We start from the raw sequence: 18330 nt of genomic DNA, 5'->3' as shown, positions 1-18330 counted from the left end.
AAGTTTCATAAACAACTGTGGCAAAAGTACGGTTTGAAACATTCCACACGTCTGCTTAAGTGGCATGTACAGAAGAGTCTGCTCTAGTGTCCCTGTGTAAGGAGAGTCAGCGGTGGCAAAAAAGAGAGTTTCTCCAGCGTAAGACAGAGAAGCATCTTATAGCTTTCAGGGATGTTGAGTGTGCGCATCCCTGCCTTAGTTGGCTCGGGCTGCCATAACGAAATGCGTGACTCGGGGCTTAAACAACAGAAATTAATTTTCTCACAATTCTGGAGGCTAGAAGTCCAAAATCAAGATGTCCGTGGGTTTGGTTTCTCCTGAGGCCTCTCTCCTTGGCTTGCAGATGGCTGCCTTCTCACTGTGTCCTCACAGGGTCTTGCCTCTGTGCGCATCCCTGGTGTTTCTTCATGTGACCAAATTTCCTCTTTTTTTAAGGATACCCATCAGGTTGGATTAGGGCTAACCCTAACAGCCTCATTTTACCTTAATCACCTCTTTAAAGGCCCTATCTCCAAGTACAATCACATTCTGAGGTACTGGAGGTTAGGGCCTCAACATATGAATTTGCCGGGGACACACAATTTAGCCCATAACAGTCTCTAATGTCCAGTGTGGGGTAGGATGGAGAGTGGGCCACCATTCCTCAAAGTCATTCAAGGACCCGGGTTCCTTCCATCTTGTGATGCCACAATCTTCCATGTGCGGCCACCCCAAGTTTGCCATAGATGGGGAAGAGGGAGTACAGGATCACACAAGTAAAAAAGTTGTATGAATGAGGCTTGGAAACACCTCTATCCATACGACACTGGCCAGAATTCATGTGACTACATGACCCCAGTGCACTGCAAGAGGGCTGGGGAATGATTGCACGCGGTCCCACATTTTTCATTGCCTTCCTGAACACACATCTATAGTCTAAGTTTCCATCACTTTGCAAATACGGTTTCAGCATAGGGCTTTTGTTGTTATGAAGGCATACTGAAATAATTCAGTGTCACACAGCAGCTGGTTTTCTCAGCCAATCCTTGGTTGTATTCTCAAATTCCTGGAGAAAGATAACCTTGCTGTTCTAGGAGAGCTGAGCATCTACAGGCTATTAGAGAAGTGTTGCTGGCGCTTGGGACTTGTTCCAACCTGGCTGACTTTGTTGCCTCATTCAGACATTGTTCACTGTGGAAATAGTTTAAATGTTATGTTTGTCTGCAAGAGCATCCTTCCTTCATCCTTCGCCACTCTAGGAAATGCAGGTGTTTGCCCTAGACTGTCTCTTAGGGAGTCTTAGATACGCTAAGGCTGCCCCAGGGGAACCTGAAAATAATTCTGGTGCTTTCCTTGATTCTTCCAGGAAGTTGGCCTTGGAATCTTAGTCTGTATTGGTAGACGTATGCTCACTCACCCAACCCTTCAACCGCTATGTTTTTAAAGTGAAAATGCTTTAGACTCATATTGTTAATTACCCAGAATTTTTCTTGAATTTAATTTTTTTTTTTTTTTTTTTTTTTTTTTTTTTTTTTTTTTTGTGAGGAGATCAGCCCTGAGCTAACATGCGCCAATCCTCCTCTTTTTTTTGCTGAGGAAGACGGCCCTGGGCTAACATCGGTGCCCATCTTCCTCCACTTTATATGGGACGCCGCCACAGCATGGCTTACCAAGCAGTGCGTCGGTGCGCGCCCGGGATCCGAACCAGTGAACCCCGGGCCGCCGCAGCGGAGCGCGCGCACTTAACCGCCTGCGCCACCGGGCCAGCCCCTTGAATTTAATTTTTTAATTTTAATCTTACACAGCAGGTAACCTTTCTTAATTTGAGTGCATGATTTTTTCCCCGTGAATGTTATTCTAAAATTAGGAGGAACCAGCAGTGTGCTATTGACTCGCTGCAGTCTAGTCTGGATTCTGAAACCAGGAGCAGAATGGAGGCTGCCCGGCTGAAGAGGAGCATGGAAGGGGACCTCAGCGAGATGGAACTCCAGCTTAGCTGTGCCCACCAGCAGGTGTCAGAGTCAACTAGATCCCTGGGCCAGCTTCAGATTCAAGTCAAGGTATTTTCTAATTGTAATATGGGGGAGGGGGAGGGGAGGAATGCCTCTGCTTATGGAGGCAAACCAAGCACCAGATTGTGTTGAGCGATAAAAATGAGGACAACAAACCTAATACTTCAAGAGGGCCGGAACATGCTTCCACTTAAATCGGTGGAGTTTTGTTCAGCGCATGCGTGCACAGGTGCGTATGCCATTGGACTCAGAGGGATCTGTGCCCCGGGCCCATGTTTCCTCTTGCAGGACCTGCGGGTGCAGCTGGATGACAGCACACACCTGAATAGTGAGCTGAAGGAGCAGGTGGCTGCGGCCGAGCGGCGCAACTCTCTTCTCCAGTCTGAACTAGAGGAGCTGAGGTCCTTGCAAGAGCAGACAGATCGTGGGCGCAGGCTGGCGGAGGAAGAGCTGCTGGAAGCCACAGAAAGAGTCAATCTTCTCCATACCCAGGTGGGGCCCATATATTCTCCCCATTCGCTACATCAGCTGGTTGAAGGCAGGGTTTCCACACATGGGTCAGCCTTGGACCATACACAGTTGCATGTCAAGCGGTGGGTGTGGCATGTGAGGCATAGGGAGGGCCTTGGCAGCAGAGCAGTGGTCACACTCTTCATTCATCCCCAAATGTATCAGTTCCCTAGGGCTGCCATAACAAAGTACCACAAACTGGATGGCTTGAAACAACACAAATTTATTCTTTCACTGTTCTGAAGGCTAGACGTCTGAAATCGAGGCATTGGCAAGGCCATGTTCCCTCTGAATTTTGTAGAGGAGTCCTTCCTTGCCTTTTCCTAGCTTCCAGTGGTTTGTTGGCAATCTTTGGTGTTCCTTAGCCTATAGAGGCATCACTCCAGTCCTCCACCTTCACATGGCATTCTTCCTGTGTGTCTTAACATCACCTTCCCTCTGTGAGTATCTGTCTCTGTCTAAATTTCTCCTCTTTATAAGGACATCAGTCATACTAGATTAGGGCCCACCCTAATGGCCTCATTTTAACTTGATTATGTCTGTAAAGACCTTATTTCCAAAGAAGATCACATTCTGAGGTACTGGTGTTAGGACTTCAGCATTTGACCCATAACACTAAGCCTTCTGCCAGAAGAATAGTCCATCAGGGCATTAATAGCCTGGATCCTGGGGAGAGAGAGATGAATATTCTCTGGTGATCTGGAATCACTTGCCTACTTCTCCTATTCCCTCTAAGCCACGTGTTCTCTCAGCATCCCAGGATTAAAAAAAAAAAAAAAAAAAATGCTCCTGCTTCAGAGCCTCAGAGCCAGGAGATTTCTAACAATTCTGAGTGGCTGCTGACGATGAGCTTTCAGGCCTCTGGCTTCTCATGGAAGGTTATGTAAGTGACATGAATTCCTAGCATCTTTGCCATTCTCATAGAATCAGTAGAAACCATAGTAGCTAGGACAAATGTGTATGGTAAATGGGTCATTCAACAAACATTTATAGGGTGCCCACCATAACCTGGACATGTATATATGGTGTAGATACAAGATGTCTCCATTGTTCTAAAAAAATGAAGACCTAAGTAAGTAGTAGTGCACTGCTGTGAGTATAATGAAGGAGAGCACAGCCCTACAGAAAGCCTTCCCTGACAGTCCTAGACTTAGGCAGATGCACACCAGGCTTAGTCTGAGTCGTGAAGGACATGTAAGCAGTCAGCTAGTAGAGAGAAGTGAAGAGCAGAAGCATGGGGAGAAGAGGGAATTGGGGATGTTAAGGGAAATTGATATGCTACTAGAACGTGGGGGAGGGGTGGTGGTAGACTCGGCAGAAATAATGCTAAGTAAGAAGCAGGGAGAGCCAGGTCACCAGGGACCTTGAGTCTGAGGGGGATGGAGTTTGAATTCTGTCTTGCAGCTAATGGGGATCCTCTGAAGCATTCTGAGTGGCTGAGAGTGAAAGGATCAGATTTGCATTTTAGGAAGTTTAGTCTGGTGATCGCTGTGAAGAATGGATTGAAACAACGAGGGGCAGAATTGCTGCACTCTGGGGTATTTAGAAATGCCTGTGAGGTCATTTTGGTTGCCACAGTGCCTGGGAAGTGCCACTGACATTTAGCAGGCAGGGTCCAGAGACACTAATAGTCCTGCGAGGTGCAGGATAACCCACATCACAGAGAATTGCCCCTCCCAGAATGCCAGTTGTTCCTCCACTGAGAAATACTGGATAAAAGGAAGTATAAGCCAGAGATGTACCAACTGGAAGGCATTGCAATTAGTTTGTGCCTGTAGTTTGACTTCTGTGTCCGTGTGCGTGACGCAATTCTATTTGGACACCATGTGGTATAGAGCAAACAGGCTGTAGGTTATGCATAATTCCCAGCTGGCTAACTTGCTCCAATGTTTCCTCTCTCTCTCAAGAAAGCTTATCTAAATACAATGAGTGGGATTCTTATAAAGTAGAATATTGATTTTTTTTTTTTTGGGGGGAAGATTAGCCCTGAGCTAACATCTGTTGCCAATCCTCCTCTTTTTTGCTGAGAAAGATTGGCCCTGGCCGAACATCCGTGCCCATCTTCCTCTACTTTATATGGGACAACGCCACAGCATGGCTTGATAAGCGGTATGTAGGTCTGTGCCAGGGATCCAAACCTGCGAACCCTGGGCCGCCGAAGTGGAGCATGGGAACTTAATCACTACGCCACCAGGCCAGCCCCCAGAATATTGAATTTTTAAAAAGTAAATCATCCACTATCTGTAGCACTCATTTGCCATGCATATTATAACTGATAATGTACCAGTGGGTCCCAATATGATGAAAAACCACTAGCCTAGTGAGAGATGAGGACATGAACCAGACAGAGAGAGGAGGAGATGGATTGGGAAGAAAAAAAATTAGGCAGTAAAGACCTGGTCTTTAGGGCAGTTTCTGTAACTTTAGGTGTGTAAGAGAAACTAACACAAAAATGAAAATTCTCAGATCTCACCCCCGATCTACTGAATCAGAATCTCTGCAGTGGGAGCCAGGTGTGGAGTGAGTTCTCAGGTGATGCTGCTGGTCCAGAGACTACCCTTTGACCAGCACGTATAGGTGATGTACTGTTGGTAAGGACCTCTCCTCCACCTTAACCATGAGGGGGCACCTTGCAATGAGAGAACCCTACCAATCTTTTGATAACAAATGAAACTTTTGAGGAACCTACTTAGCTCCTTCTGCTTTCTCAGATCTCTAGCCTAGATCAAACACAAGACCAAACTTATCCTTGCCTGATTACGTGTCCCTTTTCAAATCCGCGCTGTGACAATCTAGATTACCCTTCCACACAATACTCCCTAACCCCTTTCTTCCCCCCAAAAACCAGAGAGTCATTCAGCTTGAAAAAGTTGTAACCATTATCTCCCTAGTAGATTTTAAATGATTCTACGTACAAACAAATCAGCGTTTATACCCATACTTCCCTCTACAAAGAAAAAGTTTCTAAGGAGTTATGTGCAGTGAGCATCCAGAAAAACACACTTATCCCCCAGGCCACACCCATGGCCGTGGGAAGCCTGGGGGTGCACAGCGCCTGGCTCTCTGTGAGGACAGAGGATGACAGCCTTGATGAAGATGCTTCATGCCATCGAGACAGCAGAGTAGAGCCTGAGGCTGGAATATCTTTCTATTTATTTCCATGGCTTAATCCTGCCACTGAGAGAGCCACTAACTAGAGGAAAGTGAAAGGACAATGAGGAGAAATAAAAAACAGAAGCCCGTGCCTTTTATGCACACTCTCTGTGCTAAGGTTTCACACCTGAGAAAGGCTGTGCTTCAAACGTGGACCAAATAGCAGCAAAAGGGGCTTCAGCCTCTTGTCACAACCCGAGAAGAAAAGAATTAGGGCAGCCTCAGCCACAGAACACAAAGAGCCCTCCGGTGTCGTGGGGGCTTCTAAGGGCTGGAGGATGAGGCTCCTCTGAGCTGCTCTTCCCACCCCCTCACCGCAGTCAGATGGGAAGGGAAGGAGATCAAGAGGAGGGTTTTTTCCCTGGAGTAGCATGCTGGAAACTGATTTTCATTCCCCAACTGGCTGCTCCCCAAATCTCTGCAGCCGACCCTTACTTCTGCTCTGGGACATTGGCTTCTGCCCCATCAAAGAGCAAAAGGCAGAAAAACAAAACCAAACACACATTTGGGGCTTGTAGGTCACCTGGGATCCCTTTCCCCTTTCTGATTCAGGCCGCCGTCTCTTTGATCCTGAATGGCTGAAATCTCTTCCATCCCGGTATGCCTTTCATGGCCAGTGGCTTTTCTTTTTTTTTTTTTTTATTGATATTTTAATGGTTTCTAACATTGTGAAATTTTGGGTTGTACATTTTTGTTTGTCCATCACCCCATATATGACTCCCTTCACCCCTTGTGCCCACCCCCCACCCCCACTTCCCGGGTAAGCACAGTCCAGTTTTCTCTGTCCATGTGTTGGTTTATATTCCACATATGAGTGAGATCATACAGTGTTTGTCTTTCTCTTTCTGGCTTATTTCACTTAACATAATACGCTCCAGGCCCATCCATGTTGTTGCAAATGGGACGATTTTGTCTTTTTTTATGGCTGAGTAGTATTCCATTGTATATATATACCACATTTTCTTAATCCAATCGTCAGTCGAGGGACACTTAGGTTGCTTCCACTTCTTGGCTATGGTGAATAATGCTGCAATGAACATAGGGGTGCATAAGCCTCTTTGGATTGTTGATTTCAGGTGCGTTGGATAGATTCCCAGTAGTGGGATGGCTGGATCATAGGGCATCTCTATTTTTAATTCTTTGAGGAATCTCCATACCGTTTTCCATAGAGGCTGCACCAATTTGCATTCCCACCAGCTGTGTGTGAGGGTTCCTGTTTCTCCACATCCTCTCCAACATTTGTTGTTTTTTGTCTTGGTGATTATAGCCATTCTAACGGGCGTGAGGTGGTATCTTAGTGTTGTTTTGATTTGCATTTCCCTGATGATTAGTGATGTTGAGCATCTTTTCATGTGCCTATTATGGCCAGTGGCTTTTCTAATGCTGCCTCCTGGGGTGGGAAGTATTGTTTAAGTGAGTATGGCTGACTGGAATAAAACTCACTCCTGGCCAGAGCCCTCTCCCACTGCATGTCCCAAACAGACCAGCTTGTGTTTGCTTTGCTAGTCTCAACGTGTCTAACAAGAATGCTGCTTTTCCTTAGAACACAAGTCTCCTCAGCCAGAAGAAGAAACTGGAGGTTGATGTTGCCAGGATGCAGAGAGAAACTGAAGAGGCAGTGCAGGGGTGTCAAAATGCAGAAGAGAAGGCTAAGAAGGCAGTCACTGAGGTGGGTCCGTTGACTGTCTGCTCACTCCTGTCTTCCAGAGTTGACCGGAGCAGTAGCTGAGGGGCAGGGGCAAATCTGCAGCCAAAAAGGATTCACTGATTCTCCAGACAGCCTGGAGGAGGGTAGCTGACCCCTCTGCCTCTCTGTTCCCATTTTGGAAAATTAGGCCAATTAGCTCCTCCTCTCCAACCTACGGAGACAATGGAAAGGAGCCGTTGAATTGCTATAAGCAAAACTTTACGAAAGCAAGAAATTTTTTTTAAAGTCAAGCCACTTTCCACTTGTGAATCAATATTTCTGGTGTATAGAAGCAATTCTTCCTGTGTTTCTTTACAAACAGCTATTTTCCTAGGGTCTGTAATGGTTGTATGACGATGATCTGGAAAGAATGCTTATTTCACTTATATTTTACAACCCCTACTACGGCTTGAGTAGCAGACTCAAGTTGGTGAAGAAGGGCTTCAGGGCTGTACCTTCTTTATTTGCAAGGGTAAAATTGTTGATGGCAGTGCTTTCCCTAAATGACGCTAAGCTCAGGATTGGCTGCCAGCCTTGACTACACCTTTGTGGGAACTAGAGAAAGGCCGCCCTTGGGGCACCCATTGTGGGCAGTTGCATGCTTCTCTCAAAGGACAGAGCAAGCAGAACCCAGCACTTAGCAGAAACAGTTCACAAAAGGAGGGTGAAGGGGCGTGTGTGTGTATGGAGGCCCTGGGCTTGCTGAACAGAGCCTGGGCTTGATGCCAGCCTCCACTCACTCCTTCCACATCAACTGATTTCCTGTAGTCCATCAAATGCATAACCGTGGCAGCAGGCCTGACCTTGTTGTGTGAATGGAAGCTGATCCTCTTGCTAAACAGGGTATGGGATCTGGGGGGACAAGATATTTAATTAGATTTTACATTAGTTGTTTTAAAATTCAGAGGAGAGGAAGAGCTTGTATCTATATTTGCCCGAGTTATTTAGCACTTGGGGAGCTAAATAAAACCTTTGCACCAAATCCTAGCTGTCAGGTCACTGTAGAATCCTGCCCCCTGTAAGAATAGAGAAGCGTGCCCATCACTCGGCCATTTTGTATCGAGGCAGACACTTCTGCTCTCTGACGGAAAAGAGGTGTGTGAAAGCTGGAGCATGTTTGATGGCCAAGGGAAAAATAATATGCTTAACATTTATGAAAATCCACATAGAAAGGAATAAAAAGAGCTTCTACGCCTGCCTGGTAAATTTATGCAGTCACACAGTATGAAAACTCTATCTGCTTAACCTTGCCTTTATAAGATTTTCTTGACAATGTTGAAAAATGAACTCACTTCCTCTTCCTCCCACCCTTCAATTCTCCAATAGTTCATCTCTGAGTCCCAACCCTACACGGCAGAGCCCAGAGTTGCCTCCGTAATTCATTCTTTGCCCTCACCATCTGCACAGAGTCTCACACTTAAATTATACAGATGGTTGGTAACCTGACAGACAGAGGAGCTTTGGCTGGGAGGGCAGTGTTCTAGCATTAAATGCACTGAGAGATTCATGAAACAGTCCTTAATAATTGTGTGGAGACACCAAGCCCTTGTACACATAGCCAAAGCCAAGAGCAGGCTTCACTAGCGAGAATTAACCTTCCTTGTGCCAGTTTATTGGCACTGAGGGCATCTGTTGCTGCCAAGTTCCTGAAGCCTAAACTTGTTTGCAGTTGTAAATCACAGAATTATAGAAGGGAGATGTGAAGATTTTCATAGGCACGCCTCCACAATTTTCCAGGTGCGTGATGTTACAGGATGTGTTCTGGTGCTTTATTCACTTGAAAGCTGTGGCTTCAGTTGGTCATCTTTCTTTCAATGCAAGTGTTGTGTAAGCATGTTTATATGGCACTTCATCTCTGGACTGTTTCCACCACCCCTCACCCCAGGCTCCTCAGTAGCTGCCGCTATCTTGATTGCCTTGTCGTTAACAAACTTGAGGGCTGCAGAGGTTAGGGAGAGCGTGGTGGGAAGAGAGTAAATATACAGAGGCAAGCCGTGACATCTACTCAGATCCGGAACTGAAGGCTGTGGGTGGACATGTTAAGATCCATTGGCTGCTGGGTTGTCTCAGTCCCTTTCCTTCTTTTCTAGGCAGCAAACATGTCAGAAGAACTGAAGAAGGAGCAAGACACCAACGCCCACCTGGAGAAGATGAGAAAGAATATGGAGCAGACAATTAAAGACTTACAAAAAAGGCTGGATGAAGCTGAGCAGACTGCCCTGATGGGGAGTAGAAAGCAAATCCAGAAACTGGAATCCAGGGTAGGAGTTTGCCTGGGTCATCACGGGGTCTTGACCACTCCCAATTCAAGGCCTTATTGTCCTGGAACGTCGCACCAGACATTCCCTGCCTCCCTCGTTACTTTTGCTTTTAGCACTTTCAGGTCTTTGAGTGTCCGATCTCCATATATTCATTCATTTTCGCTTGACTTTGGGCCACCCAATAGGACTTTTCTTGGACCGGATGAAATCTGCCTTCCCTCTTCCTGCTGAGTGAGAAGGCATCTCCGCCCACTCGCCCTTCCCAGCTCTAGGCTCTGCCTCGCCGGGGCCGCCCGCTGTTTCCAACTCCCCTGCACAGTCCCGCTTCTGTGCCTTTGCTCCTGTTGTTTCCTCTGCAGAGAATGCCATGTCCTCACAGCCAGGGAAGAAGAAGGGAAACCACTAAATCCAGGATCAAGAAAGACGTAGTGGAGACATAGTAAGGGCTGACAGAAATGATGTCAGCTTCAGGGAGCTTAAAAACAAGTAGAAGACCTATCTTGAAAATAGAATTTTTAAAATTACTTAATCAATTTCAATGACAATGTACAGGTCATGTGACAAATGCTACAAGGGTGGAAAGAATATTTGACTGGGATTTGATGGCTCAGAAGGGCCTCTGAAAAATAGTGTTGTCTTTGCACATTTATGTTATATCCTTACAATGGAACACCAAGGCACATTTATGGTATATCCATATGATCGTGCTGATTAAAAAGGAATGAGGAAGAGTCTGTAATACGTCCTGGAGATCATGGCTAGCAATATAATGATGATAAAAGGTGCAGGCAATGTGGGGATGATACAACCTCTTGTGCAAGAAAGAGGGGAAATATGAGCAGATGTACACACTTGCTTATATTTTCAAAAAGAATAATGACAGGATAAAACAAAGACTAATAAAAATAGCTACTCATAGGAGACCAGAGAGGTGAAAGTTAGACCTTCTGACTGCACCTTGTTTCATTGTTTTGATTGCAGAATCATATAAAACATTTATATGCTTCGTAATTAAAAAACAGGTTGAAATCAAACAGAAAAAGCAATCCCTAAAATTTTAACACAATTAGAAGCAAATGAAACTAACTGTATATCAAGTTGGGGGGCATAAAATACACACAAAGAACAGTTATTCCCAGTGACTTGTAAACATAGTGTTTTGTCTGTACATTCCTCATGGAATATATCTAAGCACAAAACAAAAAATAGCAAATAAAGCAAACCGCACTTGTAGTTTCAAAATAACAATATCTTATTATTGCTACTAGCAATAACACTAATATAAGTATTTATCCAACAACATATACGAGAACCAAGATTTTAGTATGAGAGAAAAAGCATTTAAGTATAAAATCAAAGAACTTACACTATGCTTTTTTTTCCTAAAAAAATACATATATGATACTAGTATTTCCAACTCAAATTTAAGATTGCAGAATTTTATTTTATTTCCAATTGCTGTTAAGGCCTAGAACCAAGGATGACTCAGTAGCAATGAGCTCCTGAATATCAAATGATACTAAGGAATTATAGTTTATTTCCTTAAAAACATCATCATCATACCGTTAGCTATTAGAATTACATAAAGAAATATTTACAGGTGGAATTATATGATGTCTAGGATTTGCTAAATTTAATAAAGCGATTTTTCCCTGAAGTGTTTAATAGCTTAAAAAAAACATAGCAAAACTGTAAGTACTTAAAAAAGTAGAAGAGGACCTCTGTTAGTCTCGTGTCCCAACTGACACAGCTGTGTTAGGTTTCTATCTGAAAGGGGGCCAGACGATTTTCTTTAATGGGCTTCAAGCACAAGGAACTTCACACCTGCTGACTCTCCCGCCCCCCATTGCCCGCCTTATACCTCTGAAGAAGAACAAGGGGGAAAGTACAGCTAAACTGGGGGAGGGTGGGGGGATAGGAAGCGGTGGGGTCAGACATTCCAGGCACATTCTTACCTCAGGGCATCGCCACTTTGCAGTTTTAAAGGGGTGGTTGTCAGGAAACCCCACTGAGAAGGCGGCATTTGTGTCAAGAAGGCAGGGAGAGAGCCATGGATGTCTGGGGGAAGAGAAGGGGCAGCCAGCACCCTTCCCCCCTCAACTCCCTACCCCGCTTCTCGCTTTATTCCTCTCCATGTCACTTATCACATCTAACTTGTTCTGTATTTTACTTTATTTTGTTTGTGTGTTTCCCCTCTTTAGATTCTACGCTTTCACAGGGGAGAGATCTTTGCTTTGCTGCTTGCTGTATCTCCACCACCCCCCAGGTCTGGTGTGTAGTGGGCATCAGATATGTGTTGGATGAATGTTGTTAACCTCGTTTGTATAATTCTATAAGGCTACAGGCAGATTGCTAGTGTGCAAAATAGCTCTCCCAAGCTGGGTTTGGAGACAAGCAGGGCTGCGGGGCTGTGTGTGACGTATGTGTGACTCAGGGTCTGATTTCTTTAGGGAGTCCGAGCTGAACATGGAGAAAGAAGCTTCAGATCAGGTGGTACACCGGCTGAATCCTTGAAGTGTGCTGTATATAGCTTATTCTCCCCATATACTTGCCTACATTCATACATACGTGTGTGTGTGTGATTTTATAATCTAAGAGGGGAAGCTTATCACCTCTGCATGGATTAACCTTTCACATCCCTCAGAGTCTAACCAGTCCTTTTATGAACTTGCATAGTTCAAACAACTCACTTTTGGAGAGGCAGTTTTCCCAGAGAGGTTTCCCTGTTCAACCACGGTCAGAAGGAGAGTGGACACATCTTCCCTTGGTGATTTCCCTCTGTTTCAAATGATCGTGCCAACGGGCAAATACAGCACCAGCCTGGCTTGCTGGCTGCCAGCCTGTGGTCTGAGATCCTGGTTGGTTGCAGGTTCGTGAACTGGAAGGCGAACTGGAGGGTGAAGTCCGCCGCACCGCGGAGGCCCAGAGGGGAGCCCGCCGGCTTGAGCGATGCGTCAAAGAGCTGACCTATCAGGTACGCCAGGAAACCTCCCCGTTTGTCTGGCTGGGCTCTATTCCAGGAAGAATCCTGGAAGAATGTGCTCCTTCAGCCTGAGACGGCCTTCTAGGCCTCCTGCAGCTCCCTCTCCATCCTCGCTCTGGCTCAGCAGTAGACCCTGACTCACCCTTCCAGCTCCTCTGCTATTAGTAATTTGGGCCATCCCTTTCCGGAGCTCTCAGGAAGCAAAATGTGAGTGGCAAGTTGCAATTAGAAGTGAAAAGCTGTTTATACCGTCCTTGTTTTTTCACACATAATGTCTGCAGCACTTTCAGAAAGATGCCTTCCTGTGAGAGGCTGAGTGAGAACAATGTGTAAATGAACTGACTGGCGGGGCCTGGGGTGGCTACTCAGCGCCCAGGTTCCAGGGGACGCTGACTAAATTGGAGCAGGGGACATTTCCATTCCTATTTTCTGGTGGCACAAACACTCCAGGCCACTGAGCTGGTGCCAGGTGGAAACAAAGCAAATGCTATCAAGAGCCCCCCTCCTCCCCAAGCCTTCTGACTCTGTTTTCCTGCTGACTAACATTGGTGTCAAGTGAGTAACTGGAAAGAGGTAGGCAGACTTCTTACCAGTAACTAAGGCATTTCTAAAGTAGCAATATACTCCTTCACTTCTTTTTTTTTTAATTTGTGAGGAAGATCAGCCCTGAGCTAACATCCGTGCTAATCCTCCTCTTTTTGCTGAGGAAGACTGACTCTGAGCTAACATCTATTGCCAATCCTCCTCCTTTTGTTTTTTTTCCCCTTTTTCTCCCCAAAGCCCCAGTAGATAGTTGTATGTCATAGATGCACATCCTTCTAGTTGCTGTATGTGGGACGTGGCCTCAGCATGGCCGGAGAAGCAGTGTGTCAGTGCACGCCCGGGATCCGAACCCGGGCAGCCAGTAGTGGAGCGCGCGTACTTAACCGCTAAGCCACAGGGCCAGCCCCCTCCTTCACTTCTGTTTTCGTTTTCTATCCTTTCTCCCCTTTTCTTCAAATGGAGTAGAACATAGAGTCCAGACGGCAGAGGCACGTACTGTTCACTCCCCAGGGCCTCCATCTTCCTGGCACAGAGCAGGTGCACATATTTCAGTCGTCAAACACATGCCAAAGGCCATTCTAGGCCCTCTCCCGCCACACAATGTAGCTTGCTACAGTAAAAAGGCAAACTCATTCTAGGCACCCATTTTTACAGCAACTGGGACAGTACTGATGCAAGATCTGTGGGTCCAGATTCTGGTCCCGACGGCTGAGTCCTTAGATGTGTCAAAGTCTTCAGGAAGGATAGTGTTGATAAGAAAGCAGAGCACTTCAGAAGCATCATCTTGGGCTAATTATGATGAAATGAGCTTCTTGCACAGTTCTTTGCTGAATAAGTGGTTCTTTTCTAAGATGAGTTCGTCTGACACTTCTTTAGATCAGTCTGGGTATTATCAAAGCCACTCAAGAGTGAGCCATGGTCTGTGTGGCTAAGGAAGTAAATACCTGGGGAACATGGAGGACGTGCTGGTCTACTCTTCTTTTGAGGGAGGCTGGGGAGGCCACCCATGTTGAAGGAATAAAATGCTGCTTGTTAATAATGTCTGGGGTTTTCTTCTGTTTATTTTCCTATGGATTATTCTTACTGTTTTCTTCTGTAAACAACTTCATTATAGAACAAAACACTAAAGCTATACTTTTTTGCTTTTCATTGTCCCAAGGAAGGCATTCTTGTTCTATTGTGTTTTATCTTTGTTTCTTTATCGCAATAATCTTAGTGTTCCCTATGTGCTAGTAAGGAGCTGTATTTCTTAATGTCTTCCAAGTATCTGCACAATGCTTAGAGTATATCTATTCAGTTATGCCATGATTTTCTGCCATCAAATCAGATAACACCTATTGAGCCCTATTTTATGCAAGATATTAGGATAGACCCTGTAAGTTTAAAGAGACATTAGAGAGCCCTCCACTTTCCTTGATCTCAATGCCTGGTTTTAAAGTACTCAAAGTAGATGCTGAGTCAATTCAACATGTTTAACATCAAATATAATCAAAGTAACCATCAGGACCGTGAAGCAGGGTGTTTTGTGATGGTACATCCTAGGTGCCAATTGAAAGTGTCATTTTGAAAGTTTTCCTTTCCTAGGAAAAATCCTCTGCAAAGATCCTACTACACTGGAGAGCGTATGACCCCCATCCGCCATAGTTCTATGGCCAGTCCCCACGGAGCATTTGTCTTCCCCCGTATGTCCCTCTAGCATTTGGCAACTCATCCTATTTTCTCTCTCCAGTGCCTGGAAAAATGTGCTATAAAGCAGGACATAAGATTAGGAACTGAAAATTGTTGTAGAAGGTAAAGACTTTTTCTGCCCCTCACTCTCCAGCCGCCTGCTCCATTTCACAGTTGCTTCCTACATTCAGAGATCTGTGTGTAGATGTTATATAATCCCTACAAATCTAATTACAGATATAGTATCTTCATTTTTAGGGATAAGGAAATAAAATCTGTTCTCAGGTGGGTTCTCCGGGAACCAGAGGCCAGAATGGAGTTACAAGTACAGGGTATTCTTTATTGGAGGTAACACCTGGGAAAGATAAAGGGAGAGCAAGCAGGATGGGTCAGAGAAAGCCTTCAGACCCCAATGTGAGTCTGACCCCTGTGAAGGGAGAGGGTGAAGGAAGGAGGATTGGCTAGAAGGAGCCTCAGACTGCGTGCAGCTCCGAGCAAGTCTCCAGCACCAAGATTGCCCATAGAGGAGTCCCATGTTGGGCGGAAATGTCCGGACCCTCGTAACTCTACTGTGCCTAGTTACTGGGTGGGGGTGAGGGGTGCTGCCTGGGGAGTGTGTGATCTCAGGGAAGATGCTGGGGCAGATCCGAAAGCTGGAGGTTTTCAGGGAACTGCACTCCTCATGGCTGAATGGCTAGTTCTTTGCTTAAAGGGAAACCCAAACAGAGCACAACCGTGGCTGCTGCAGTTACTTAACCTCAGAGCTGAGACGGGAACCCGGGCCTAACGTCAGAGGCTCTGCTGCCCAGGTGGGAGGAGCATCGTTAACATCACAAGCACCTCCAGCATTTCCCCATTTTCTTCTGTGTGGCCTCTTTTACCACACAGTCAGTTTACTCACACAGTAAATTGGTTTTAAGCAACTAAACCTCTGTTGGTTTTAGAACTTCTTATAAACACATAATTATATGAATTTTCAAATTTCTTAAGCCTGAGAGGTAGGGAAATAAGCAGATGTAAACAGAGAAGAGATTTTATTTAAAAAATGGATTTGTCTCATTTCCCTAACCATGTCATTCCTTATATATTGTTGGTCCCTACATTAGTGAGCTTAAAATTAGTAATTAATTATCTACTGTCAGATTGTAGATTAAGGTAGGGGGGAGCATTCTAGGCAATAGAAACAGCTTGGTTAAACCTACATTTATTTATTTATATTGAGATATAATTGACTGTTACATTGTGTTAGTTTTGGGTATACAACATAATGATTTGATATATATTTACATTGTGAATGATTATCACAACAAGTTTGGTTAGCATCCATAACCACACATAGTTACAAATTTTTTTTCTTGTGATGAGAAGCCTCTTATCAACTTTCAAATATACAATACAGTATTGTTAACTGTAGTCACCATGCTGTACATTACATAAGTCCCCAGGACTTATTCATCCTATAACTGGAGGTTTGTACCTTTTGACTACCTTCACTCATTTTCCCCACTGCCCCCTCACCCCCACCTCTGGCAACCACCAGTCTGTTCTCTGTTTCTGTAAGTTCGTTTTTTTTCGATTCCATGTGTAGGTGAAATCATATATGATTTGTCTTTCTCCAACTGATTTATTTCACTTAGCATAATGCCCTCAAGATCCATCCAAGGTGTTGCAAATGGCAAAATTTCCTTCTTTTTTATGGCTGAATAATATTCCGTGGTATATACATACCACATTTTCTGTATCCATTCATCCAACACTTAGGTTGTTTCCATGTCTTGGCTATTGTAAATAATGCTGCCATGAACATGGAGATGCACATATCTTTTCGAGATAGTGATTTTGTTTCCTTCAGATAAATACCCAGCAGTGGAATTACTAGATCATATGGTAGTCCTATTTTTAATTTTTTGAGGAAACTCCATATTGTTTTCCATAGTGGCTGCATCAATTTGCATTCCCATCAAGAGTGCACCAGGATTCCCTTTTCTCCACATTCTCACCAACACTTATTTCTTGTCTTTTTGATAATAGCCGTTCTAACAGGTGTGAGATAATATCTCATTATAGTTTTGGTTTGCATTTCCCTGATGACTAGTGATGTTGAGCACCTTTTCATGTACCTGCTGGCCATTTGTATGTCTTCTTTTGAAAAATGTCTATTCAGATTTTCTGCCCACCTTTTAATCAGATTTTTGGGTTTTTTTGCTATTCAGTTATATGCGTTCTTTATGTGTTTTAGATATTAACCCCTTATTGTATACATGATTTGCAAATATTCTGTCACATTCCATAGGTTGCGTTTTCATTTTGTTGGTGGTTTCCTTTGCTATACAGAAGTTTTTTAGTTTGACGTAGTCTCACTTATTTATTTTTGCTTCTGTTGTCTTTGCTTTTGGTGTCAAATCCAAAAAAGAATTGCCAAGGCCAGTATCAAGGAGCTTACTCCCTATGTTTTCTTCTAGGATTTTATAGTTTCAGGTCTTACATTAAAGTCATTAATCCATTTTGAGTTAATTTTTGTGTATGGTGTAAGATAGTGGTACAGTTACTTTTTTTTTTGTTTTGCATGTGGCTGTCTAGTTTTCCCAACCCCATTTATTGAAGAGATTGTCCTTTCCCCATTGTATTTTCTTGGCTCTTTTGTCATAAATTAATTGACCATACATGTGTGGGTTTGTTTGTGGGCTCTCTATTCTGTTCCATTGGTCTATGTTTTTGTTTTTATGCCAATACCATACTGTTTGGAATGCTATAGCTTTGTAATATAGTTTGAAATCAGGAAGTGTGATGCCTCCAGCTTTGTTCTTCTTTCTCAAGATTGCTTTACCTATTTGGGGTCTTTTGTGGTTCTATACAAATTTTAGGATTGATTGTTCCATTTCTGTGAAAAATGCCTTTGGATTTATGATAGGGGATTGCATTGAATCTGTACATTGCTTTGGATAGTATGGACAATTTAACAATATTAATTATTCTAGTCCATGAAATATCTTTCCATTTATTTGTGTCTTCTTCAATTTATCTATTCAATGTCTTATAGTTTTCAGTGTATAGGTCTTTCACCTCCTTGATTAAATTTATGCCTATGTTATACTTTTTGATGCAATTGTAAATGAGATTGTTTTCTTAATTTCTCTTTCTAATAGTTTGATTTTAGTGTACAGAAATGCAACTGATTTTTGTATATTGATTTTGTATTCTGCAACTTTACTAAGTCCGTTTATTAGTTCTAACAGTTTATGGTGGAGTCTTTAGGGTTTTCTGTATATAACATCGTGTCATCTGCAAATAGAGGCAGTTTTACTTCTTCCGTTCCAATTTGAATGCCTTTTATTTCTTTTTCTTGCCTAATTGCTCTGGCTGAGACTTCCAATACTATGTTGAATAAAAGCAGCAAGAGGAGGGGGTCCTTGTCTTGTTCTTGATCTTAGAGGAAAAGCTTTCAGTTTTTCTTCATTGAATGTGATATTAGCTGTGGGTTTGTCATATATGGCCTTTATTACATTGAGGTACATTCTCGCTAGACTCATTTTG

The 18330-nt window shown here is 43.9% G+C and overlaps 1 protein-coding gene across 1 annotated transcript in view; it reads left to right on the top strand.

The window, feature by feature from the left end:
- Window positions 1-18330, top strand: part of MYH15 (myosin heavy chain 15) — a 127419-nt gene that overhangs the window by 102616 nt on the left and 6473 nt on the right. The window contains exons 35-39 of the mRNA XM_058556514.1: window positions 1847-2039; window positions 2280-2483; window positions 7198-7323; window positions 9432-9602; window positions 12472-12576. Coding sequence (XP_058412497.1) covers window positions 1847-2039; window positions 2280-2483; window positions 7198-7323; window positions 9432-9602; window positions 12472-12576 — 799 coding nt within the window. The remainder of the gene's footprint in view (window positions 1-1846; window positions 2040-2279; window positions 2484-7197; window positions 7324-9431; window positions 9603-12471; window positions 12577-18330) is intronic.

Source organism: Diceros bicornis, chromosome 15, assembly GCF_020826845.1.
Source record: "Diceros bicornis minor isolate mBicDic1 chromosome 15, mDicBic1.mat.cur, whole genome shotgun sequence".
NCBI classification, from domain to species: domain Eukaryota; kingdom Metazoa; phylum Chordata; class Mammalia; order Perissodactyla; family Rhinocerotidae; genus Diceros; species Diceros bicornis.
This window is presented reverse-complemented; position numbering and strand designations above follow the sequence as displayed.